Source organism: Tachysurus fulvidraco, chromosome 24, assembly GCF_022655615.1.
Source record: "Tachysurus fulvidraco isolate hzauxx_2018 chromosome 24, HZAU_PFXX_2.0, whole genome shotgun sequence".
Classification (NCBI taxonomy): domain Eukaryota; kingdom Metazoa; phylum Chordata; class Actinopteri; order Siluriformes; family Bagridae; genus Tachysurus; species Tachysurus fulvidraco.
Window position 1 is genome coordinate 10,983,680 of NC_062541.1, and position 27,942 is coordinate 11,011,621.

Below are 27,942 nucleotides of genomic sequence, written 5' to 3' on the forward strand. Positions count from 1 at the left end.
CATCTTCATTGCATTACAGTTTTTTTTTTTTTTTTTTTTTTTTTTGTTTTTTTTTTTTGGGGGGGGGGGGGGGGGGGGGGGGGCTACAAACCTCTAATCACCCCACATCAGTAAAAAGTGAAATTAGGCTTTCAGGATTAAGATTTCAGATGTTTAAGTGACAATTCAACAAGAGATGGTGCATATAAAACCATTTTATTAATAAAAATCAGTCATACATACATGTCGGTTTGTTCAATACAATAATTGAGAAGCTGATTCACAAACTGCCTGAAAAGCATTAGTAAAGAATATATGTCTTATTAAAAGGTTATGTATGGCTTTTCCACCAGTTGTGCTTGAGTGTCTAGGAGTCTTCCTACTACAGTGTATTATCAGGCTGGCCTCAGAGAGCAGTGTGCAGTGATCTTCAGACATCCCGAATATTTAATCTTCTCTCTCAGATTCAGACTCTGCCAGAGAGAGTGCCATACACACTTAATGACTTTACTTCAGCAGTGGCTAGTATGCTATATATGCAGCAAAGCAACAATGAGAATGAAGCATAGTTTATACTTTTTCCAACATCTCTGTAAAACCTGCGTACCTTCCTCTGCATTCTGAAGCCACTCCACAAATTTCTTCATCTGCTCCAGAAAGACACTTTTCCCTTTGGCAGAATGGGCATCTTTGTACCATTTTAAAATGGCTTCCTCGCTAAGGACGTCAGCTAACAACAGAAAAGGGCTCACAGTCACATGAAGACCATTGGAAAAATCTAATTTATACAATGCCTGAAATGTAGTAAATCTGCTGAGATGTGTTTGGTGTCCGGGGAAGGGGTTGGTATTTTATTATTAGCATCATAGCTCAATGAAAAGCTAATGAGTAATTGACCTCACACAAAATCTTTCTTAGAAGTTATTATATATTATTATATTTAGGCATTCTTTATTATTCCTGAGTGTCTAGGCACTCTATAAATGACTTGAAAAATCATACTTATATACATATATTTAGCAGCTGCTTCACTGAAAATGTTTATTGTAAATACAAACAGGTTATTTAGAGATGGGTTTAAATAACATTTTTATTTGAAGTAAGTATATAATTTAGGGACAAAATATATTTGGTTGGACAAAACACACACGCCTTTTGTTGATCAGTTACATTCATTGTAAGGGGTAAATTAAGCAAGTTTTATTTCCTCCCAAGCTATTGGTATCTACATACCGTAACACAGCAAGTGAGATTTTGTACTGTACCTTTGTAGAACAGCACCACTATCTTGGAGAAGGATTTCATGAAGTGGATGTTGTCATAGCAATACTCCTGAATCTTCAGTAGCAAGACCAGTTCAGATTGACCCTGAGTACTGAACACAGCCAGCAGTGGAGCATAGTGCTAAACAAAAAAGTGAGACATCAGGGTGACTAATGAAGGCTAATGAATACAATTATGAAATAGCAGAATAGATTCATAAGACTGAAAAGAGTTGAAAGTACTCTGCAGTTTTGCTCAGGATTTAAGTTTTATGAGCAGTCTGAACTGTCCAGAAAACTAATATACTATGAAAGTCAACAACTACAGTCTGAATAAATTGTTTAGCTCTCCTAAACAACTACCTTCCTACAATCAGGGACATGTACATTAGTATCACAGTCACTGCAGTAGGATGGCAAAATGTATTTAATACGATTGAGGAGAACACCTCAGAAACCTACATACCTTTAGGTGTTTGAGGGCCTGCTCAGTAACCAGCTCTTCTTTCTTGTTCCACTCCACAGCATTCATAAGGCAGGACCAGAGTAAGCCAATTACAGCCTGCTCTTGCAGAGCATTCCTCTTCATTTCCTCCTTAACATACACCACAATCTGAACATGACATGGACATCTCGTCAATACTCATGCACACTTAAAAAGGTATTTTTTTTATATCTTTCAATATTTTTAAAAGGAAAAAACAAAGTTTTTGATTGTTTTGATTGCATTTTCTGTTGAGATGCATATCAGGAGAAGCAATGCTGTTACCAAACAGTTTAATATATAGTTTTAAACACTAACACTGGACAATGGTGCATCCTGATGAGCAAAGTGAGCGTTTAGCAGGATGGTGTTTGTTGGGTCCAGCAAAACAAAGTTGGGTTACTTCTTTTTCAATAGGCTTTCTGACAGCTGTGTTTCTGACTCTGATATGAGGTCAAAGATGAAACATGATTTTTTAATCTGTAGACTCATCTTTTAGTAAATGTATACATTTAAAAATATATGATAGAGAGAATAAAAGTCAATACTGTAGATTGTGCTGTTGAAGGAAAATGATCAACGGCAGGGTGGTTTGTTGCACAACAGTTTTAGAGTCAGTCCAATTTACTAATTAATAAACAAAGATATTCATATTTTTTATCCATTTATAGTTACATTTATTTTTAAACTTAAGGTTATCTGCAAAACAGGTTTGTCTCTAATGTAGTAAATATAAACACTAGCAAAATGCCAAATAAACATCTTTAGACCTTTACAGTCTTGCAACGAAAAATATTGTCAGCTGCTGATCAGCAGTTAATCAACATGATCTGACCAATCAGAACCAAGACTTCGAAGTAAATAGGAAGTTACCAATGTTAAAATACATCCAAATGAATGATGACTTTAGGGGTAAGTGTATAAATGTGGAAGCATGCGCACCTCACTGATGGGACACTCTTGAGACAGACGCTCTTGCAGTTCTTTCTGCAGCTCTTTGCGAGTGCCCAAAGACTGCTGCACACGCAAGTATTCCGACAGCTCCTTCAGCCCAGCTTCATTAAAGTACATGGAGAAGTGCTCCACATTTTGCTTGTTGGCAGGAAACAGTTCCTGAGCAGATGGAATAAATGTGACCTTAGATGTATAAATGTGAGTTAATAAATACCAGGTTTAAATAACTTATTTATTACTTTAAAATGTATTAATAAATGCAAAAACAAAGTCATGAGCTGTAAGATTATCCTGTATTTTCTGTTTACCATGTCCAGTTCTCAAGGTCATGAAAGTTTAGAGCAAACACCCTCAGATCTGATGATCATCTCAAATTTAACATGTTTACAATATTAAATATCATCTATTATTAAACCGCAGGTGTTTTTCCACACACAAACATACAAGAAGTTTCTTATCCAGGCTGGCCTTTCTCAGGGCTGAAGTCAGGGCATTGGCATCTTTCTCAGCGATCCATGCCTTGAACAGCTTCACTGCAAAGGAAGCAGCGATTCCTGTATAATAAGATAAATGGGAAACTAAGTGAAACAATCAAATTCCCACAAATATAGAAGGATGATTCCACAAATACTACAGTATAATTTATATGGTGTACAATTCCAAATAACTTTTACTGGCAATGAATAGTCACAAAAATAGACATGTATATCAAATTATAAACAATTTAAACCTATAAATGTAAGATGTAAGTATTGCTTAGCTAGCACACTCATGCAAAGTATCCTATCACTACAGGGATTTCTATACATCTGTTTTAATGACAGTATGAGAACTTCACAAATGTTTTTTCGCTTGGCAGAAAATTTTATTTTTATTTTGAGGCAACTTTGACATGGTACATTAACATGCTGGAAATAATTGTTAGAAGAGGGGTAAATTGTGGCCATGAGAGAATGTACACATGTACACATGTACAATAAGATCCCATTTTCCCCAATTCTGATGGTTGATGTGAAAAATACCCGAGGCCTGTATCTACATGAATTTATGCACTGCACTGCTGCAACACAAGTGGCTGATTAAATAATTGCTTGAATGTTTTGATGTACAGGAGTTCTTAATCATTTATTTGACTCTGTGGTGGCCTCAGCCATATTCTATGGTGAGGTATGCTGCAGCATCTCTACTGCAGAAAGGAAGAGACTGGACCAGCTGATCAGGAAGGTCAGCTCAGTCCTGTGGATTCCTCTGGACACTGTACAGGAGGTGGGGGAAAGGAGGATGGTAGCAAAACTATCATCATTGCTGCAGAATGACTCTCACCCCCTGTATGATACGGTTTCATCTCTGAGCAGCTCCTTCAGTGACAGACTGTTACATCCTAAATGTCTGAAGGAGCGATACAGCTGGTCTTTTCTACCTGCTGCTATTAGACTTTACAATCAAAGCTGCTCCCAGTGAACCAGTCACCAAAATTACACACTTTATTACTGTTTAACTGCAATAATAACAATAACAAAGTATTTTAAACAACACATTTGCAATAACAGAAATTTTAAAACCGTGCAATATTACCTGTGTGCAATATGACTGTTAGTGTAACTACTTACTCGTGGTCTCTTTTTTCTTCTTTGTATGTTATACATTGTGTTGTGTGTATACTATATTATGTCTTTATTTTTGTATACATATTTCTTTTTCTTTGCTGCTGTAATAAAGAAATGTCCCTGTTGGGGGATGAATAAAGGTATATCTTATCTTATCTGATCGTATCTTATAAAATGCTCAGCGACTGAAAAACACTTGAGTGGTTATTGAAGATTAACTAATGTCAAATCAAATGTGGAATCTTTTCAAGCCTAATATATAACATTTTCCACAAACCTTCTTTCACTATGTTATCACTGAAAAGGCTGGTAAGGATGGCAGGTGGCAGTGTGCCAGTGGCCAGCAGGACGCCAGTCATCATGGCAAGTTTCGCCTGCTCGGACTCAGTGAAGGCTTTCAGAAAGAGAAGCAGCTGTCCAGAAGAAACAGTAACAAACAGAAAGAGTTCATGTTAAACAAAAAAAAGAAAGAAAGAAAACAACAAAACACTAATTTGCTTTGTTCCACATCATTGCCTATCCATATCCACGCGTAGATCCACACATCTATATTATACAAAAAAAAAAAAACACTGAATATTTAACTTCTTAATTATAAAGCATCCAGAAACTTTGACATAATGAGTATTTATTAACTACAGTTTCAAAGCTCCACAATTACATGGTTTGGTTATTATACCTCAGGTACACCTTATTATGAAATATCTAGGCTCACATGTTGAAACGGCCAGTTGTCTGATTCAGTATCATGAGTCAGCTTGCAGCTTATCCAAAAATCAATTTGAAGTAGAAAATAAAGACTAATGGGATAATACGATGACGGCTACACAGTACTGTATAATAAGCATTAATGTGTTCTGATCTCAGTATAATATTCTTATTAATCAGCAAAGCTCTGAAAAAATAAAATGATCGTTCAGATGTGGTCACTTTCATAATTAAAGTGCAAACATATAATTAGAGCGTGTCAGAAGAGATATAAGAGGAAGCAACAGAGACAACAGTGACTCATCCTGATAAACAGCACCGAGCTCTTATACCATAGCAGTATTTATACTGATTCTGATGAAAAATGCAAGAAGAACTATTTTACCTCAACACAGTATAAACACCATCTGTTGGAATAAGTACAGTACAATGAAAGTACCTTTTTTATTTCCTCCTCAAAAGCCTTCTCCAGATATTTGTATCTCCTGATAAGTTTATTGAAAACCTGACAATATGTGCATAAACAAAATGAAAAGAAAATGTCATTTTTGTCAATGTCAAATGTCATTTCCAGCCAGTTAAGTGTTAGTTTACATTAATAATAAAGATTTTCAGGATTAATGTATAAAACATAATACAGGGAGTGTTAAGGAGATCTGTACCTCTGACCATTTAAAGTGACACAGTATGACTGCTTTTCTGCTCTTACCGTACAGAAAGGTGGAGTCAGGGATACAACAGCTTAGCATGACCAAGCATTACCTGAGCATAGCTGCGAACAGCAATGTGATTTTCCTCTGTAGTGAACACACAGTGGACAGTCACCTTGGTCTTGTCCCCATCATCAATGCGTGTTCCCCCAGGGGCTGGAAAGCAATCAGATGTTAGAGGTTAATGGTGTATTGGTTTGCATGACTGTACATTGCTTGGATCAGTAAACCCTACAGTGATGATGTCAACAAGAGAGAAAAAACACAGCAACTTTACACCAACACCACATGCAGTATGTAAGCAACATACATTATATGGCCAAAAGATATATGTCAGTTGACGTGACAAAGTTCTTCCACTCCAAATTATGCAAACAGTGTGTTCATTTAAATGGCTTTGCCATGCAGGAACTGGTTTGGGCTTCTTAGTTACAGGAAATGGCAACTGTAAAGCTACAGTATTGAAAACCATCCTATACAACTGTGACCTTCCAAGATTTCTACACACTTTTGCCTATACAGTATATAGAGATAGAATTGGTATTAATTGTTTTAATAAGACACTTTCTAGGTCACTGTGCAATAATTTAGAGAAATGGTCACGGCTATAAATAACACATAAGTGAACAGACAAGGCTTAAAAAATGAATGTGTGAAACAAAAAGTATTTGTTATTTGGGTTTATTTAATTGAATGTGGGGTTGACAATCTGGCCATAGCAACAAATTGTTGAAAGTAATTGCATATCTATTGTATGTGCATTTACATTTAATTGTATTTCTACTCAATGTTACTCACTTTCCCTGACATGTTTCAAGGCAGATTTCATACTTGTTCCTTTGATGAGTGCAACTTTATACAAACCGCAAATTAAACCCCATCAATGCACCTTTGCTCTTGATCGTGATTCTAAGCATAACTCCAGCCTATATATCTATATCTATATCTATATATCTATATCTATATCTATATATATATATATATATATATATATATATATATATATATATATATATATATATATATATATATATAATTAAATGTAGAAAAAGCTATTTAAAATATTTTAACTAACATTTTGCTTTCATAGTTCATACCAAGCATGCTCCCAGCAATGAGGATGTCAAACAGAGTGTCAGCATAGCGACGATAGTCCAATCTCGAACCGGTGACATCCAAAAACTTGGCTACAGCATCAAGATCACCCCCAGCGTCGTTGAGGCCCTGAATAATTGTATCTCTGAAAACCGTGGGCTCGAACTTCTCCTTTTCATCTGCAATAACCAGAAGAATAATAAGTAATAAGTAATAAGAACCAAGCCAGCCGGGAGACGGGTACATACTAGTACGGACTGGCACATATTACTTTTTAATTAAGTGGTTACTAAAGACATTTCTCTTCTGTATAACTAAAAGTTGTGCATCACCGTGAGCATTTGAGAATGGATACTGCAGTTTTTAATGAGATTTATAGGTTAATTACAGTCCATCATTACTGTACATAGTTCACAAATAAATCAGACTACATGAGTGGAAGTACACACTAACAGTCTGGCTGTGGCAGTGACAATGACACCCCACTTCTGAACACTCAATAGCACCTACAGAGCAAGGCTTTGAAGTGTGACACCAGTGTTCTGGGTTAAAAAACACCCTCACATTTGGCAGTCACAGCTCCCTGTGGAACATTTTGTAGGCCAAGCTAGGCTCAAGATGAAACATTTTTTCCATGAGCATTTGTTTTTAAAGCATTGTGCTGCAGTCACAGCCATCTAACTCTAATTTATTTAAATCATGTAAAGCCTGTTTGAAAAGTCCTGCATCTGATCCAGTGTGGGCAGCTTCAATTCTGCTGCTCCTGATCTGTATGTGTGTGAGTGTGTGTGTGTGTATGTGTGTGTTTTTCAGGTTGAAAAATAAGCAGCAGTAGTGGGGTGGTATGGGGCCTGTACACAGTTTAGTGTTGTGTAAGAGCAGACACAAACAGGCTATTAATGGAAGGCAGAGAGCTGTTACAGGGACTTTTGCAACAGTGAGTGAAAGACTGCAGCAGATGAATACCGTAGGGGAGTGTGTATGCGTGTGTGTGCACTAACATGGATAAGAGCCCAAAGAAACTTGGATAAATGTCATTTTGGAAGTAATTCTTAAACAGCCTTGAAGACAAAAAAAAGCTATTTAATCGAGCTAAATCACTGTAGCGTATGACAATGGAGCTGGACAGTGCTGAAAATGGACACTCACCCCTTTTCCTAGTCTTAAACCTTTGGCCTGTAAGCACTGGCTTCTGTTGCTTACCGGTATTCATAAAAGTCCTAAAAAAAAATAAAAAATAAAGGTTATTGAACAAGGCAGACCATTTTATCCAGACTTAAAGAATTGCATTTTTTTTTTATCTACTTGAAAAAACATTCGCATGCCAGCACAAATCAGAAGTCTAAACATATCATCAGGCTGAAATATGTCCAGAACCAGAAGTCTGTACTGAACATTAAAGGAATAATCCAAAGACATTCAACCAGTAGTGCATGTGTGAGTATTAAAGGACCAGCATATTGACATCTGTTTATACAAAACTCAGTTCACTTTGGATGTCTACAGGTAGTTGCTGGGGCATTCATTATGTGCAATAAATAAATAAATAAATAATTCAGAGGATGTTTTAATGTCTTCTTCTGTTTAAGGAAAATTAAGCTCTAAAAGTGAATATTTCATCCTTTCAGACTACTTTTAACCAATGTAGCATAAAGTGCCTCGATTTCCACTTGATCTCACAGAAGCCACAAAATTCTGAGCAAAGCATTTTTCTTACTTTACTGTTCTCTCATGCATGAATTCACATCACAAGGCTGCTAATAAACATTTTTTGACAATTCAACTGCCCTTAGATTTCTATTATTAGGTCACAAGATTTCACAGCAAACATGTCAAGTATTCTCTGTATTTATCACAAATATTATACATGCAGCAAATATAAATTAAGTTTAAAGCTTATGTTCAAATAACTTGTTATCTGAAGCCAATCCCGGTACTAATAGTCAAAAACCTGATACCACTTCATGAAGCAATCATTCAGAAAGCAAAGGTGCAGTAAATTTATAACACCTAACTTTTTCACACCCTTATTTTCAGTAACGGATTCTGTGCCAGGTATTTCCCACGCTTCATCACGAACACGGTCCTGAACACACAGTTTCTCTGAGGTAAAACAGTAAAGAGAGAACAAGAAAAAGCCTGCTTCTTGAAAAGCTTACCAGCTGTAATGTCCTTTCCACTATAGATTGAGAGTGATGCGTGTGTATCTCTCTGAGCACTCTAGCACAAAGTGACTGCTGTGGTCAGGCTCACACTGCTCTGTGCTAAATATAGAGGAGCTCATCTCTGTGACCACGTAAACATCAGTAAGCCAGCCATGGGTCATGTGTCTTATTACAGTAAGGACATGTCTGAACATAGTCCATTGCCTGGCATTGTGCAGATGCACACACACACACATATACACAGACACACACACACACATGCGCACATACACACATGCACACACACAGTCTAGTGTTATGTCTCCATCACATCTCTAAATAATATTTTCCATTTGCTTTTACTGATAAAAGAAGGTAAAGCCTATTTACTCAAAATTCATTCCTAAGAATAACTGAATGATTTAAGTCAATAAATATAATAAAATATGCTCATACTGTACAGTAAATAAAACTACTAAATTAACAATAAGAGAATATTTCAGTATAGCTTTCACTATTTGCCTCATCAAACTTTCCAAAGCAGTTAAAAATGTATTCTTCCTTTTGAACATGTAGGTCGATCTCTGAAAAGACAAAACACTTTAATTACAGAATTTATGAACATGTTTTCAAGAGCTGCCCTTACAGTAATTAAAGTAAGTTATAAGTGTCTTTTTCCATTTTGTATATATGCACAATTCTTTTCAGGTGCACAATCACTAATGATGCCCTAATCAAGCCATTACAGTCAACATTTAATAATCTCGTAATCACAGAAATATGAATCACTAAAATCTCCATTTCTTAAGCAACGTTTCCTGTTCTAACTTTTTCAAAGGTATTTTTTGATGTTCCTCTGTGGCTAATAAGTACATAAGACCAACTCCCACGATTAAGCATTTGCATCTAAATTAGAAATAAGTGCTGCCAAAACTGCCCTAACTACTGAAACTACTGAAATGTGAGAAGACAGCAACTGGAACTGAATTTTGAACCCAATTCTGAAGTAGCAAAAAAGGTACGTTTTACACAAATAATGGAGTTCAGTTTAAGGAATCATTGTTTATATAGTAGAAAAAAAGTTTATTATAACTCTTTCAAACAAAAGTTTCTTAAGGAATCAATTTCTCAATTTCTCCAAATACACAATTTTTAAGAGATACTAGATACATAATACAAAATAATCTACTGTTTTCTCTCTGGTGTGTTTCATGTATTGTCCCTATTAGTCAGCTAATTTTCATTTATAAAGGCATGGACGCACTAATTCTCAGCTTAAGCTAGTAATTTCTCACAGCACTGACTCCAAGTAAACAGCAGATACCAGATCACCCTGGCACCCCTGCCTAAAATTGGACACAAGAAATACAAGTTCCACCAGGTTTATTTTCACTTCAGATTTAAGCAGCCAGGATTTCTTTAACCACTGTCCACTGAAAATAACAGCACTGCATTTGTTAGCTGTGCACAAAAGGCATCAGACACAAGCAATGGCTGCATTCGTAAACCGGTATCTCTAGAGGAAGTCTCTGGGTGTTAGCAGGGAAACTGAGTCACCCAGACAGAGATCACACCTTGCAAATGAGAGAGGAGCCTGAATCATGCTTCACTCTTTCATTACATCAGATACGAGTGTCAGAAAGAGGAAGTCCCACTCCTTGATTATACTGGACAATAAAATACATCTTATCCAATACTGTAATAAAGTTTTTGTTAACTATACATAACAATAACACATTTCCAGTGATTGTACAACTGGAATTGTACAACTGTATAAAGTTACAGTGAAAAGGACTTTGTTAAAAATGGGAAAAACCTTTATGAGTGGAGAAGAGAAATACTGTATTAAATTATGTTCTTCAGCTGCTGAGAGTTGAAGGCTGTTGACAGTGCTGTGTCAGCTTGGATATGACAGTAAATCCATAAGCATAAGTGTTACCCCAACACAGAGATATCAAATGATATCATTCCCTAAATTCAAGCATGGAGAAAGCCCTAGAATATGGTGAATTTAGGTAAAAGGGAAAGAGTAAAAGGCAGCCTAAAAGCCTAAACGAATAGGAGTGTGATAATAGACAATTCCAATACTAGACTACTGAGAAAAAGGCATTAGGATTTAACTAGGAGAATTTCTAATTTAGTAGAAAAGCTAGCGAGTGATGGATGATAGTAAGCCATACATGTTGGGGCTTATAGTTTAGCTAGCTTGCTGACTATTAGGTGAGCTTGCTGACTATTAGGTGAGCTTTTTCTATTCCAAACCATATGTTGAGGAAGTAGAAAAAAGCACAAATACACCATTTGGCAGATGCTCCTATCCACTTAAATTTATCCTGTTTAATAAACCTTATGATATGTAGTCCAACATTTTTGTCACTGAGCTGCCACAAGTCTTAATTGCAAATTACATAATAACACTATGTTCACTCTTTTCATAAAACTCATACAGGTTCCTACAAAGTGCTCAGACCTTTTTGTACAATGATAACCCACATTCTCATCATCTCCTGTTTAGTATACCAGTTGGACATTGTCCTGCTCAGGCCTCATTTCCATAGCCATGCAATAATTAGGCATGTTTACAGTGTGGTGGTGTCACCAGTCTTATACGTCAGGACTGCTGAAAATACTCCAGACCAGAAATACAACTGTGATTTCACAGATGAGATGGTGTCAGTGGAAGTGTATCCAACGCCTACACATGTATATTTGTTTGAACGGATTTGCGAACCAGATCAAATCAGACCAGGATAAGAAGTGTTCACATTTTTCACCTAAATCATTCACCTGGTAAAATGTGTCACAAAGGCTGTATTTATATACTGGAAAATTATTCTTTTCTGCACTTTATTATGAAAACATTTTGCTGAGGTCTTCTTGTCTTTCACTGAATGATAGCGTGCATTATAAGGCATGAATAATAAGGGAAAATAAAACCCAAAAAGACAAAAAGGTATCCAGAATAAACAGGATATGTATTATGTGGAACGTGTTATCAATTTTCAGCAATGTTGACTAGTTTATATTACATGACTTTGACTTTGAGGTTAAATCCCAGCTTACACGTGTATTTTCAATAAAGAGAACAAAGGCTTAAAAGCTTATCCACAATAACGTTTAAAGTAACTTGGTTCCACTGTTTAAATACGTGTTAAACAGGGACATATAGATGTATATGCACCTTGATGAACAGCACAGTTTCCTGGACTCTTACATACAGTAGAGCCACTGAACAGCTGACATATAAACACACAGCTTCACACCAGTACTGACTAACACAGGGACGAAAGCTACAGCACGTTAAACTAATTAAAAACCAATGTTTGATTTAAAACATACAGTATATTTTTTTTACCTGACAGTGGGTTTAATCTTCAGAAGAGTTTGAAGCACCAGTGTTAAGAACCACTAAGTCTCACTCATCCACAAGAAGCACTGAAATGCACTCAGAGCAGTCTACATTTGACCAGACCAAGGAGTTTATTATTACTTCATAAATCTACATTACAATTCAGATACACTATAACTATAACAATACATATGATGAAAGTTCTATTTAATACCAAATTAAGCATTTCAACCTATAGTAAAAAACTACTTGTTTCAATCCTCTTATACTTGAAGGCGGTTTTTTTGTCTCCCCCTTTTGGGAAACTGCAAATGGTATGATCCTAATAAAGGCTTTTCTTCCATGGCTACAGTGTTATAAATTGAGGGGTTTCTGTATATATGCGGCTACATTAAAGGGAATAAATAAAGGTGATTTTTATTCCTATTAAGAATAAACATACGAATTAAGATTAAAATGACAACTCAAGAGAACACAGCTAAAACCAAGAGAGGTGATTTAACATCTGCTGAAAAAGAGATGCTACAGGTTGCTGCTGCAGGTATAAGAACTAAAAAGAAACACATTTTTATCTTTAAAATTGAAAACCTTATATTATTTATATTATAGTATTAAACCATACAGGTTTAATAATTTGTTGTTAATTAATAAATTACATTTTTAATTTTTTTATTATTTAATTTATTATTTAATTGAATTTTTGTTTGTTTGTTTGTTTGTTAATTTACTGTATTTTTTTTTGTTAATTTACAAATAATTCACTACTGAGTATTGGTGTAAGGGATCTAAACACTGGATCAGTATCAGGTTGTATTTAACAAAATTTTCCAATTGCTCTTCAGACTATTTTATACCTTGAATAAGTGTGAAGGTGATTTCCATGCATGTGCTTTGAATAACTTGACAATAGAAACTTGCAGAGAGTTGGCTTGGTCACTATTGGTTATTGGGTACCAAATCTCAGTCAATACTTTGAGGCCACTGACATCAGTGTTGTTCTGAATAATTATGTAAGAAGCTAATTATAAGATTATGTAGAACTGATGTACACAGTTTTATATAATTTTCTGAATTTATATTGCCGTTCATTTATGATCATATATGTGTAGCTCCTAAATATCTATTAGTTTGTTATTGTTTGACCCAGAAAATCTTTTCTGTGCAGGGGATGTGCAAGAGGCCACTCGGCTTCTCAACAGTAAAGAAGTACGGGTTAACTGTCTGGATGAGGTAAGAGTAATGAAATCTTCTTTGTAGTATATAAACAGAAAGACAAATAAAGCTCATGTTGTTATAAGAACATAAATCAGTGAAAGGTGATGTGATGTGGCCCAATGCAAGCCTATCATTAAGTTGATTATTCTCAGCTAGCAGCATTTTCAATTCAATTAAATATGTATTTGTATAGCACTTTTAACAATGGTCATTGTCTCAAAGCAGCTTTACAGAACATAAAAAAACATAATATAAAAAGTTTAATATTATACAAATATTAATATGATACAGAAATTCTAGATTAGTATTAGACTTATATTTAAATGTGTTTGTATTTATCCAAGCCTGAGGTGACTGTGGCAAGGAAAAACAACCTTAGATGGAAAAGGAAGAAACCTTGAGAGCAACCAGACTTAAAAGGGAATCCATCGTCATTTGGGTGACAGTAGAGAGAGTGTAATTATAAATATACAGAGCGACAATTGTGTAATGACGAGGAGGTTTCTTTTCTATTTTCTATTACATCGCATCAATTTGCCAATAGTTGATTAATCATTAATTAAAAAATTACACCTCATACTTTATTAGTGTAGTTATACATCCATGAAACAAGTTAGTTCCTGTTATCACTTATAGGAGCTACAGTATAAGCTATAGTCCTTCACTCATAAGCAAAAATACAGCTTGATTTTGTACAGAGAAACCACAAAGCCACCTGTCCTGAAGACTTTTCTACTTTTCACAAACTTAATCTCATAGCTTTACCTCTGACTGTTACAAAGCATGGACACTGAAGATTCCCTCTAAAATACAAGAAATATGTCTCATCACAGAAAATGTCACCATATCAATAATGACATTATTTAAAATCCATTTATGTGGAATGTCCTTTAGTATAGTCACTATAGTTGCTATAGTAACAACTTGCGAGAAATACTGTTAAAGAATTTTGGTTAATTTCTGACCAAACAGAATAGAACAATTGTAAATTTTGCTAGTGTGTAAATGATTTAATTATGAATTATGTGAAGTTGTGCAGTGCCTGATGGAGCGTATTAACAACACATGCTGTCCATTGTTAAACAGACATATGGTTGAGACTCGTGAGAGGCAGACGTGCAGCTCAAAGCGATTTTGATAATGGAGAGGCGGTACTCAATGTAGCCCACAATACAGGCTTCTTCAAACTCTTTTGTCAAAAAATAGATTGGTTTAAAGCAGAAAACCACAAGCCTCCTGCCTGTCAAACTCAGATGTGTGGCATGCAGTCTGTGCCACCAACGCACTCAGACAGCACTGGCCAAAAATCAGCTCAGATTATGAGTCATAAAGATAACATGCAAATGAAGTAAAAATGTTCGTTGATTAGAGGCAGAAAAAAAAACGTGTTGTTGCTTTAAATAATCAAATTGGACGTCTGTTCATAAAAATGCATTCCAATAAAAGGTGTAGTTTCTCACATCTGTGTATTTTATGTTTTCCCATGACCTTGTCATCCAGAATGGCATGACACCCCTCATGCATGCAGCTTATAAAGGGCAAGCAGACTTATGCAGGCTGTTGCTACAGCATGGAGCTGATGTCAACTGCAATGAGCATGAGTATGGCTATACTGCTCTTATGTTCGCCAGCCTTTCAGGTGACAACACAAATCATTTCTGGGGTAAAAATTTGTAGTTGTTTGGAGAATCAATCAACTAAAAGAAGTTAAAAAAAGAATGTGGTTTTTAATAAGTAGAGATGCTTATTTGTAATATATATTATTTTTGCTCACTTTTTTTGGAGTAAATATTCCTAGCTCTAGTAAAATTTATGCCTAGGCAATGCTGAGATTACATGGATGATGCTGGATGCTGGGGCAGAGACCGATTTGGTCAACTCCGTGGGCCGGACAGCAGCACAAATGGCCGCTTTTGTAGGTGAGTAAAGCAGGTAATGCTCACAGACAGGCAAATATTTTTACAAACAGCTCACAAACGTAAATTATACAGTATGCAACCACAAACAGCTACTGTATGCTATCAGCTATCTTTTTTCTTGTATTTTCAGGCCAGCATGACTGCGTGACCGTGATCAATAACTTCTTCTCACGAACAAGATTAGAATACTACACCAGACCACAGGGCTTAGAGAAGGAACCCATTCTTCCTCCAAAACTGGCAGGACCTTTACATAAAATCATCATGAATACCAACCTTAACCCAGTCAAGGTAAGGATGGTACTGTAAATCTAGATATTGTCCTGCAAAGATCATTCTCTGTAAACATCTAGAAGAACCTATATAAACATATGGATAGAGATTATCATAAAATATACTAGAAAATATTCTTCCCATGAATGTAGCAAGTGAGTTAAGATTCACTAATGTGTCCACAAAAGGAAATTTGACAGTTTGTAGCCTGAAAAATACCAGGTGAGATTGTTTTCTCATCTTCAACTGTTCAGTCTTAGTGAGTCGGTGCCCATGAAAGCTTTAGATTTCTGATCATGTCTGATAGGAGTGGAAACCAGTGTGGTCTTCTACTGCTGTAGCCTGTGCAATTAAACATTTGTTGTTTAATGCGTGTTGAGATGCTCTTTTGCTTACCAGGGTTCTAAAGAATAATTACAGGAGTTAATACACAGTTTCTGGGAGCTCAAACAATCTGGCCATTTTCCTCTGAGCTCTCTTATCAACACAATATTTCCAAAATTTCCACTGTTGCTCACTCAGTGTTTTTTTTTTTTTTTTTTTTTTTGCACCGTTCTATAAACACTTGAGTTTGTTCTTTGAGAAAATTAGGCTAGTAATGATCAGCAGTTTCTGAAAGACTTAAACCAGCCCACCTGGCAGCAACATCCATGCCATGGCTAAAGTCATATACATCACATTTTTTCCATTCTAATTCTGTGAACATTAACTGAAGCTCTCGACAGGTAGCTGCATGATTTTATTCATCATTCTGCTGCCACATGATCGGCTGCTTGATCACAGCATAAACGGAAAGTGTTCAGGTGTTCCTTTTAAAGTGTAATGTGGGTGTGGATGTATATAAATACACTGTACCATCACTTTGGAAATTCTTGCAAAGTAAAGACTCAGAAAACGACTCAGGTGTCGTTGGATATTATGTGCCTTATGTCGGTTGGATCATGGTTTCTTAAGTTATCTAAGATATCTTGCTCTTATTATTTTTAGGTGATTTAAAAGAATATCGTGAGAAGTTCCTGGAAGACTGCAAGCTGATTCAAATTTTGCTGAAATATTTTTTTCCCTCTATTCCTTTTATTCTTTTATCATTTTCCTAATCTTAAATCCCACCAATCCTTCCACACTCTTGGTTAGATGGTGATGATGGTGAAAGAAAGCCCGCTCCTAGTAGATGTTGTAGCTCTAGAGAAGTGTTACCATGTGATGGATCTGCTGTGTGAGCAGTGTGTGAAGCAGCAGGACATGAATGAAGTGCTGGCTATGAAGATGCACTACATCAGCTGTGTTTTACAAAAGTGCCTGACCTTCTTACAAGAGCGTGATGACAAACTAGACGCTCTCCTCAAGAGGTAATTTTATTGTCAACCACCATAATGTGATGCAAATATCAGTTTTTTAAATCACTTATTATTCATTAATAATATTATTTGTTCTACAAATAGTAATTTTGGGATTGTTTTAAGTCTTTTAAAAGGCAGAGACGGTGATGGCTTTCCGCAGTACCAGGAGAAATTTATTCGTGACTGTATCCGGAAGTTTCCTTACTGTGAGGCGACTCTGTTGCACCAGCTGGTCGAAAACATAGCTCCAGTGGAAATTGTTAGTGAAACTGTATGACTTATTACTAACATTTTGATTTTTGTTGACTTTACCTTGTGAAACCTGTAACCTACATATGTATATAGGTCATATGAGTGCTATAAATAAGCTCCTTGTGTATTCATTCTTGATAGAACATGTATAGTTTAGGAAGAAGTATTTAGCAGAAAATATTAATTTCATGATATACTACAGTGTGTTTTAGTCCCAAATCATTTCAATTACCTTAAAAATTACTTTAATTTGCAATCTTGGTGTTTTTTTGTGTTTTTTTTGGTTGTTCTTTTAGGCTTCAGGCTTCTGTTTATATTCCTGCCCTTTTTTTTTTTCATTAAATTACAAAACACAGGTCATATGTAGTTTTTCCAGATGAGGTTGGATCAATTATGGGAAATTTTCAGTGGAATTGCAATTTACCTCACAGGCAGAAAAAAAGGTAAAATTACAAACTGCTCATTGAATCAACAATATACAAGTGTTAAATCAGCAAACTGTTTGTTGTTTCTAGGGTCACTCCCCAACAGCCTTCTCAGTTCTTACTCAGGCATTAACGGGTCAGATGGCTCTAATGGATACCGAGTTTTGTGCTACATGTGGAGAGAGGGGAGCTGATGAGAAGTGTTTGTTCTGCGAAATGGTACAGAGGCTGTCCGTTTTATATTATTTAATGCATCTTTAATCTTGACAGGATGTGAGTCATGGGTTAATAAAATTCAGGTTGAAAACATTTTGCGAGTTCTGTGTATTTACACTCAGTATTTTTACCAAAGGGTGAGCACTGGTAGTTAAAGAGATATTATGTATTATGATTTATTTTCTTTCTAGGTTGTCTATTGTGGACAGGCTTGTCAGAGGTTGCACTGGTTCACTCATAAGAAAGTGTGTAAAGCCCTGCAGCGACAGAGAGAATTTCAAAGTAAAGACTCTGCCAGTCTGAGAGAAATCCCTGGACATGGTAAAATATTGCCATGTGATTCTGTCTTTTTTAATTTTGTGTGGGAGATGGTGGTATGAATTTTCAGACAGACCATCTAGCAGGTAACTACAGTGTAAGAAATGCACTGGTAAATCTTGGAATAGCAAAGCTCTAATTTGTAATTATTAGTAATTAGTCACACAGAAGAATTAAAAGCTGATCATGAGACACTTTCATGATCATGAGCAAAAATTTTATTAATAAATTCCACAGGACATGTGAGGCTTTTTTGTGTTATCTCTGATAGGATAGCATTTTATGACTCATGTGATTGCTTCCTCTACTGTCCACTCAGTTCTAATCCTTTGTTTCTTCAGCCAATGCTCATGATTTGATGGAGGGAAATTGCAGCTCATTGCTGGGTCTCTGTTTGGGATTTGCGGAACTTGGACGTTCACGTTCTTTTTCCGAGAACTACCCTGACCCTTCGAATGCTGTTGCAGAGGCCATGTCTGGCTGCCAGGACTGGGGAAGAGAAGGCCATCCATCATCCTGACTGTTAACAATCTGCTCAATCACCACTCATTTTAACCAGGAAGAACACAACCAGAATCCTTCATGACCGGGAAACACTCAGTCCTACAATCAGACCTGAGCCTTGAGTGATATCAAAAGAACCATTAGACCCAAAAATGATACTGTGGGTGTATTGGGTTTTTTTCTGACGGTATTGTAATTGAAATCATTTCTAAAAAGAAAATCCTCTGTTGTAGGGCTCTATACAGTACCTGTAAGGGTTCCCCTAAGAGCTTTTAGAGAGTATACAACACTACCAGTCAAAATGTGTAAGCAATTTTGCTAAAAAGTGTATGGTTGAAATTTGCTTCTGGACAACTATAATGAAGATACTGTGCATATATACAGTAAATGTATTTCTGAATCAAATTGATTGAATAAAAAAAAATTCATACCATGAATACTATATTTAAAGTACTGTATATGTACTTTAATTTGTTTACAATTTACATTATTATACGTTACACTATACTGTACATTTTCTAATATAATAGTAATATAAAGAGAACATTTTGACTGGTGGTGTGCTTTTGAAATGGCTTACTTATACTCTAACCTTGCAGAACAACTCCATTACACCTCCCCCTTGAACAATTTTTATTTTTATTTCGATTTTCTAAATAAATTTCTGTCTTGTAATTCTGTCAAGTAATATTTTTTTTCCACAAATTGTTTAATTTTGTATGACTCATATTTCTCTGAATAAACATTTAATAAACTGCTTCATTCATTGGTGACTTTCTTAACAGGGTAGTTATGGTTAATCAAAAAAATTAACCTGAACAAATTTGATATTATATGATAGTATAAATATAAAAAACACCTTCTTGTTAGGTAGAGGTTGCCGGAGTGTTGTTGGTTATCTTCTGTGTGCTGAGACTTTTATGGTAGTGTGATATTTATGACAGCAGAGGGCGGTTTTTATCCTCTTAATCTCCAATACAAGTTATTATAGCATTTTACTATTCTACTGTGTATTTGATATTTACAATTGCAGGCTGTATTCCTGGATGTTGACTGCTGAAGTTGAATTTTCTTGTCAGCACTTTAAAAATTGATGATTGTATCTTCAATAATTTGAAATTGCCTAAAGTCTAGAAAACATAATGGTGCTTTTCTACATTTTTCTAATTTCATTATACTCCTCATAAATGGTCTGCCTTTAATCTATGCTTTCTATTTCTAAATTTGCAATATTATCCATTTAGAAGTGTGTGGTGGTGGTGGTGGTGGTGGTGGTGGTGTGTGTGTGTGTGTGTGTGTGTGTGTGTGTGTGTGTGTGTGTGTGTGTGTGTGTGTGTGTGTGTGTGCGTGTGTGTGTTTGTGTGTGTGCTTGAAGATCAGCTTTCAATGCTTCTTGAAGTCTTGTTTTTTCCAGCATCTAGATCGGCTACCCACAAGGCTTTACCACAGTATGTAACAAAATAACATGGATTAACTCTGACTATAAAGATCTTAGGATGAGATCTCAGACATGAAAAGTGACAGTCTGAACAAAACTTTGCGATCTGGAGCCATACAGTAAAAAGTAATTCCTGGTCCTCATAGATTCTGTGAGCTACTGTATATTACTTAATTGTACCCTGTCAAAATGTAGTGCACGCTCTAAATAAACAAATAATACAAAATTACAGTTTAGTTTACAAATTATTCTGACTAAAATGTACTAAAAAAAAAAATCATGAATACAGTACATATACCACTCATAAAGATTAACTGCCTTAACAACCTACCATCATGATGATGATTTGACCTCCTGACTCACAATTTTTAAATTAATATTTATTTTCATATAAAAAATGTATTTAAAACAAATCAATGAAATCATTAATTTAGAATTTTATTTAGGAGACTTTTTTAAATACAGCATTACTGTCCTTCTGGGAGTTTGTGAGTAACTATATATCGAGTCACACACCTCTAGTTTATGATGAACTTGTAAAATTCTAAAATAGTATGTAAAATAATTTTGCATAGAAATTATTTTATACTAAAATCCTTAAAAAAAATTACTGAGCTTTTTGTAATTGCCATGAGCTTGACATACACATCCTATCACCGGGGACTTGGGGCACAAGGCAAACCAATCACAGTGCACAATCACATACTGTACACACAAACAGTTTAAAGATTGCAGTCAGCCTACAATGCTTGACTTTGGACTGGGTGATGAAACCACAACACCCAGAGGAACCCCTGAACGACAGAGTTAAAACTAAATATGTAACAAAATGTATTACAAGAATAATTAAATGAATTATGACGTGCTGTCACAGTGGGATATGAGCAGACTTTCCCACGCTTGGTACTGTTGAATACATCCTAAGGCATTTCTGCTAATTTGTGTAGAGCTCTTCACCTTCAGCTGAATGCTTTGTTCCTCATCTCATCTTATCCCAAGAGATCAGATCACCCTCTAGGCCAGAGAGGGTCTGTGTAATGTTCTCTTGTCATGTTGCATGTCAGTATGCTCATAACTCATAGTAAGTGCTGTAACCAGTCTGTCTCTCATGGGAGATTATCTCTTCCTGCTCTGTCTTCACTTCTCAACTTATCAAAGTCAAAAGAACTATCTCAGATATCTGCTTTTCAGATAAAGAAATTAGCAAATGCCACCTCATATCACATGGCTTTTATATTCTGCTTTTCAAGCCTGGGGGTTGAACATTCAGTGATCCCCAGTAACACCCTTCAGACCCCCCCCCCCCCTCTCAAAAAAGCATCAGTTAAATATTATCTGTTAATAGGTCAAAAAACTTGCTGAAAAGTTTGATTTATATTTTGATTTTTAATCTTATAATATAAAATAATAGATTCACTTGCCTGATTTACAATATATTTTGCATTAAAGTCATTATTCCTTATTCCTTTCAAAACTATCCATTCCTACATGGCTCACGAGCCATACAAATATGAATAAAGATATATAAATAAAGCACTACACCTATGCATACTTAAAGATAACCTTGAATAGCATAATATGGGATTTTAGGCAAAGCTTACTATACTATATGCTGACTTTTTATTTTATTTGACATATTCCCCAATCAATAGAAGCTTCCAAAATATTTGGCCCTGTTCACAGGATTCTGCTGATTTTCAATTTATGAAGAGTGATGAAGAATATGCTCAACAAGTAGGCTTGCCTTGTCTTTACTGGATAAACACACAATAAAAAAGTTCATATGTTGATGGCATGTTGGAATACTTTAAAGCTGTGTTGTGTTCAAAATTTACAACCGCCACTGTGTTGGAATTACATCAACTAAAATTCAGATTAAATATTTTCTGAATAACAAAATTAATTAATGCTTAAAAGTTTTAGAAATACTTTACAGCATTGATTCATATGTATAGTTAAAATGGTTTCAGAAAATGATCAAATTTAAACAACGAGCACAATTTCTAATTTTCAGTCTTCTTTCACATTATGCATGTCCATGGTGATGACAACAAAAATTGAATAGAGAAACCACAGGAATCTACTCAGATGGGCTTTCCAGCTTGAACATGACTACATTATCAGCACCTACCAGCAATGCAAGCGCACACCCATTTCTTACAAACCACATTTGCCAGGCATGTGCTGTTGGCTGAAGGCGGGGAGGGATAAGTATAAAACCATTTAGCCATATGAGCAACAGGTAATATCACTTCACTCATGCAATGTTTAAAGCCTCACTGAGCACTGGAAGCCTACTGGTGTTATATGCGCTTGAACATGCGTTTTTACTGGCTGATGACTGTCTTATGTGCTCTGCTGAAGGGCTGTTATGGAGTTCAGAATGGTGCCACTGAACTGTCGGATGACATCGTGGCCTCTTCGCTCCAGGAATCTCAAACCAATGGCTCTGTATCTGTGAACGAAGCTCGCGGTGGCGGAAGACGCGCAGAAAACACAGCGCAAAGAGGTGCGTAGCGCAGTCTTCAGTCTGCACAACATGTCATCGTTGTTTTCTGGTTAAAAGGATGCATTAATGCTCCTGCATCTTATTCATTTTCAGTAACCAATGTGGAGTGTTAAAGAAATGCGCACCGCAGCTCTGAAAACAAGATTATACACCAAATGTCTATCATTTTCTACCGCTTATCCTCGGGTCTCTACCTTGGGTCACGGGGAGCCTGTATACTGTATGTAAATATATATTCATATAGACAACATTTAAAACCTGAAATTTGGGGGGAAAAAAATTCTATCAATAATCTTACATTCGGTTTGTAGTAAAATAAATAGCACTAGATCAATGTGACTATATTCAAGACATTGTGTAGTGTATGATTTTCTTACAAAGATAAGCATTAAAATAAGTTCTCCTTAAGATATAAGTATTTTTATTTGAACAAATGAATTTTCTAAGCAAAAATATCTTGAATATGGTCAAATTATTAAATAATATCTGTTAATTATTTAAATTATCTAATGTTAGTCTTTGTAAAATTTCATTTTCTGCCAATACAATAAGACAAATTTAAGGTTGAAATCAGGTTAAAAGTATCTGCAAATTGCTTTAATAAGCATATATGTTTTATTGCAATCCTGTAAATGTATTTTCATTTGATTTGATGTTATTATTTGCTACAATGGCAAAAGAAAAATAATAAATATACAATATATCAGTTGAGGGATACCTGATGAAAACAGTTGATTAGCTTTCAAAAGTAAATCATAAAGTTAGAATTTGTTGTGGAAACCCCCTAAATTTTTCCTCAGCATCAGTGACTGTGAGTGGAACTTTGTATGTCTGTTAATTTTTACCTCTACATCAAGTTCAAGTTCAAGTTCAAGTTCAAGTACATACTCTATAAATAATCAAATGAGAAGAAATCTTGTAAACATGTTCAGAAATAAAGATCCCACTTTCACTTGTCACCGGGTGATACCAGCTTTTAAATCTTTTGTGTGTATATTTTACTTGGAACCCTTTATAATGGACAGTGATAGCTCAAGTGTTTAAGGCTCTGGGTTGTTGCTTGGGAGGTCAGGGTTCAAGCCCCAGCACTTCCACTGTTGGGCATATCAAGGCATATCAAGGCCTTTATCCCTCTCTGCTCCTGGGCCACTGCATCATGGCTGGATGTGCACTGTCACTCCACCATCCTACCCTGAGATATGCAAAGAAAAGTATTTCACTCTGCTGTATCGTATAGGTGATAAATAAAGTAGTCTTATTAAAATATAATTTAAAATACATAATTGAACACTGCATGCAACTTCCTAGGTATATATACTGTATATAGACATACAAAATGTACAAATTATGCCACCTTAATGGTATCACTACAATGGCAAGGGTTTGTAAACTTTAGTTCTGACACAGGGTTCAGCCTGTGGTATCACTGCAGTCTCTACATCTTTGAAGATAACTGCTTGTTCTTTACAGAGCAAAGCCAGTTGGGCTGCAGAGAGCTGCGCTCTACCAAGTACATATCAGATGGTCAGTGCACAAGCCTGAAGGCAGTGAATGAGCTGGTGTGTGCTGGTGAGTGTCTGCCTGCTCACCTGCTACCCAACTGGATTGGAGGAGGATACTGGGCACGGCGGGATGTGTCCGAGTGGAGGTGCGTGAATGAGCATGTACGCACGCAGCGTGTCAAGCTCTGGTGCCGTGATGGAAGTACACGCACGTACAAGATTGCTGCTGTGACATCCTGCACTTGTAAGCGCTACACACGACAACACAATGAGTCAGAGCTTAAGCCTTCATCTAAGAAGTACACCTCGAAGAAAAGCCGTGGAGCAAATACAGAGGCGCAAAGCATGGTTTAGTTCATTCTCACTGTCATCACCTTTCTGTACTGGAAAGCCACTGATTTACAAAAACACTGACTCATGATAAGATATTGAACTTGTAATAGGATCTCTTAATGATGTCTGCATTTTCTAATATGTTTACAATTAAACAGCAACTCTCCTTCAAAGCAATACATTTAACAGTCTTTCATTTAGTAGAAATTATATTGATAACACTTTGGAAGGAGGTTTTTACATTATTTTCTTCAAGTCAAGTCAAGAAGCTTTTATTGTCATTTCAACTATGTATAGCTGTTGCAGCACACAGGATCATCGAGAAAGGTTGTCTCATTTCACTGTGTACTGCAACCAGCTCTTCTGAAATAACGTGAGAAAGAGCAGCATATTAAATTCCGACCTCATTTAAACCCCGAGGTAATGTTAACTTTGGGTATTAATGAAATGAAAACATTTTTAATCAGAGAAATTAGGCTTCACGTGTGAAGATATTAAGACTTCATTCACTGGCACAATATTTCGCAGTGTCAATGTCCTGTTTAATGTTTTTCAAAATAACCTACATACCCATTTATATAACCATTGTTGGCAAAATATTTGCTTTGGGTGCAATAAATCTGGTAACTTCTTTCTCATGGTTTTTGTCAATAATTTTGCACCCAGCAGCCATAAGTTGTTGTTCCAAGGGTGGATTTGCTACCCTCAGCCCAAGGCATAGCAGCTTCTCTCTGTGGTAACATGTTACTGAACAGTTGTTTTTATTCTAGGCCCTTTCATTCCACATTTTTAAAAGCAACACTGTTTTGCAATTACACAGTTCCTACCCCACGGCCTCTGTTTTGAGCAGTTCATCAAGAGTTTTCCATTGACTATAGACAGCAGTCTAGTGACTCTGAGCACAAAGCATTTTGGGTGGAGATGAAATAAGTTCAGTATGAATAAAATATGGGAAAGAAAATAAAGTCTGGTCTTGCCTAAATGATTTCTTCACCTGTTTACCTACAAGAACAGCAAACCTATTTACTATGTTATAATGGAGGTTTAAGGGCAGATGTGATGCAGTGAATAAATATATATTAATATATTATATAGCTATATATAATATATTAATAATTTTTGTAAAATACTCCCATGAATATATCAGTCAATGAATGGCACATGAAGTAGAATTGCTCAGTTCACAGTTCAATCCTAAGCTCAGGTTATTGACTGTGTGAGTTTGTTCTATTCTTTTTCTGTGTTTTTTTTGGTTTTCTCCCTGCTCCAAAAATTTAGCAGATGCCTTTATCCAGATGGTATCCAGATAGTATAATGGTTGTAAATTTGAGTAAGTATTATATTTATATAATAATTATTATACTGTACCCTTAGGCCTGTATTAACACACACACACACACACACACACACACACACACACACACACACACACACACACACACACACACACACACACACACACACACACACACACACACACACACACACACACACACACACACAAGTGCTTTCTGTTCTTTTCTTCTTAATCTTTAAGGCTTTGTGCAGCACATTTAAATTCATCAGTTCATTATCTCCCCTTTTCTAATTTTAGTTCATTATGTATTTTTCCATTACATGTCTCTCATAACAACCACAATCAGCCACAATCTCTTAAAGCTCCAGGTGAAGCCACACACAGAGAGAATTCATTCTTTCAGTTTGTAACTCCCCCTGTCAGTGTCAGGTCATGTCAATATACTCTCTCTCTCTCTTTCTCTCTCTCTCTCTCTCTCTCTCTCTCTCTCTCTCTCTCTCTCTCTCTCTCTCTCTCTCTCTCACATTCTCTCTTTCCATCTTTCCTTTGGCTAAAGTACAGAAAGCTTCACACCAGTGAGTAAAAACCTCAGGATTGGGAGTAGGAGTCATACCTACTTGTCACTTGCTGGCAGATGGCATGGACATGATGGATAGATATGAGATCACGATTTTAAGTATTCTCAAAAACACATACATAAATAATAATAATAATAATAATAATAATAATAATAATAATAATAATAATAATAATAATAATATTCTGATCCAGGAAGATTTTAATCTCATGATTGTCAACTGCCAAGAAGAAGAAGCTGCTGTAAATAATTTAATTTCAAGTACAATCATTTCCAGGGCTGAGTCATTTTTGTTTTTAAGTCTTTCATTTTGCAGCTAAAAGAGTGGCATTTAAGTGGGAATTCAAAACATATTCAGAACTTTATGTTTCCTCTCATCAAGCTATGCCTTGCATGGCTAGTGAACTTTAACACTAAAGAGAACAAATATAAATCCTCCCGTCAGCAGGCGTGGACTGAAGAATGATTTAAGAGTCTGCATGTGGTAACAATCCTCCAGTAATGATGCATAATTAATCACGCTATAATCTTCAGCTATTACTAGGCATTAGGCCAGACCAGAATCTCATCGAGCCAAGTGCTACTATATTTCTAATCTTGCTTTCACAACCTCCGTGAAGCTCTGACTAAACCTTCTCACCCTGGCCAGAAAGGTCTATTTGTGTTACTGTATGATTTTTAAATGCAAATGCTTTTGCAAGTTGAAAACAAATATATTACTAATGTTTTCACATGGGATGCTGTTCTTCTGGAAATGTTCAGAACAAATCCTGTATAGTAAATTACTGTAAATTATACCATTTACTTTATTTGAGTCCTATCAGTTAAGGAAATGCAAACATTTATACAAAATGTCAATGGATTTTCATGAATAACAGATTTTTTTCTGAAAATGCATATTCAAACCATTCTGAATAAATTTACTCTAAGTAAGTATACGATTCAAATATGTTATAACTAACAAACAGAAACAAAGTCCAGTACTCCAGTACAAAATGCTGTAATGAACTGCATGTACATCCATTCTTGTGGTTTCGGTTAATATGACAGAATAGAAATCCAATGTATATCCACATCAGTTGTACACAATAATTGTCCACTTTCTGTAGCATACAGTTGTTTTAGGGAGACATTTGTGTCCCAGAATGGGACAGTATCCTTTTTTTACCATTACTTTGCATCCACAGCGCCAATGCTACTACATGCTGGGAAAATAGGCAAAGGTGGAGAAAACAATAGTAAGTCAAAAACTAATATCATTGTCTCCCCATGATGAGCATCAACAAATGGCCATCTGATAGTTATATGACAACAAAATTATATTTATTAACAATTAAACAGGATTTGGATTTGGAATCTACTTCCTCATCTCCTAAACTTGAGAATGGGGAAAGATGATAAACTTGATGTAGCTGTGATTTTAATTGGTCATTAAGGTCATTGGTTGACAAATTTTTAAATATTTTTAAATATGTCTGAAGGAAAACTATTTAATTAATTACTAGAATTACTATTTATGGAAAAAAAACACC

At 35.7% G+C, this 27,942-nt stretch overlaps 3 protein-coding genes across 7 annotated transcripts; 2 read left to right on the forward strand and 1 right to left on the reverse strand.

Annotated features, from left to right (window-relative positions):
- Positions 1-178: 178 nt before the first annotated feature.
- bzw2 (basic leucine zipper and W2 domains 2) lies at positions 179-12,389 on the reverse strand. 5 transcript variants are annotated; one of them, XM_047808305.1, is made up of 13 exons: positions 8,959-9,093; positions 8,825-8,885; positions 7,949-8,019; positions 6,802-6,978; positions 5,757-5,860; positions 5,434-5,499; positions 4,564-4,699; positions 3,124-3,233; positions 2,668-2,838; positions 1,708-1,854; positions 1,245-1,383; positions 587-709; positions 179-452 (listed from the first exon to the last, which is right to left on the reverse strand). In XM_047808305.1, the coding sequence occupies exons 3-13, from the start codon at positions 8,010-8,012 to the stop codon at positions 427-429; spliced, it is 1,263 nt and encodes a 420-aa protein (XP_047664261.1). In that variant the 5' UTR covers positions 8,013-8,019; positions 8,825-8,885; positions 8,959-9,093; the 3' UTR covers positions 179-426. The 5 variants fall into 5 exon arrangements, with proteins under 5 accessions (XP_047664261.1, XP_047664260.1, XP_027031364.1 ...); XM_047808304.1 differs by having other exon boundaries at positions 8,814-8,885; XM_027175563.2 differs by lacking the exons at positions 8,825-8,885; positions 8,959-9,093 and adding an exon at positions 12,299-12,389.
- A 267-nt stretch (positions 12,390-12,656) lies between these two features.
- LOC113661634 (ankyrin repeat and MYND domain-containing protein 2-like) lies at positions 12,657-19,159 on the forward strand. Its single transcript, XM_027176003.2, has 10 exons — positions 12,657-12,833; positions 13,458-13,522; positions 15,008-15,146; positions 15,328-15,426; positions 15,557-15,717; positions 16,834-17,048; positions 17,163-17,298; positions 17,807-17,935; positions 18,124-18,253; positions 18,592-19,159. Exons 1-10 carry the CDS (start codon positions 12,749-12,751, stop codon positions 18,768-18,770), a joined length of 1,338 nt encoding a protein of 445 aa, XP_027031804.1. The 5' UTR covers positions 12,657-12,748; the 3' UTR covers positions 18,771-19,159.
- A 3,285-nt stretch (positions 19,160-22,444) lies between these two features.
- Positions 22,445-25,491, forward strand: sostdc1b (sclerostin domain containing 1b). Its single transcript, XM_027175961.2, has 2 exons — positions 22,445-22,701; positions 24,172-25,491. Exons 1-2 carry the CDS (start codon positions 22,500-22,502, stop codon positions 24,555-24,557), a joined length of 588 nt encoding a protein of 195 aa, XP_027031762.1. The 5' UTR covers positions 22,445-22,499; the 3' UTR covers positions 24,558-25,491.
- The last annotated feature ends 2,451 nt before the right edge of the window (positions 25,492-27,942 follow it).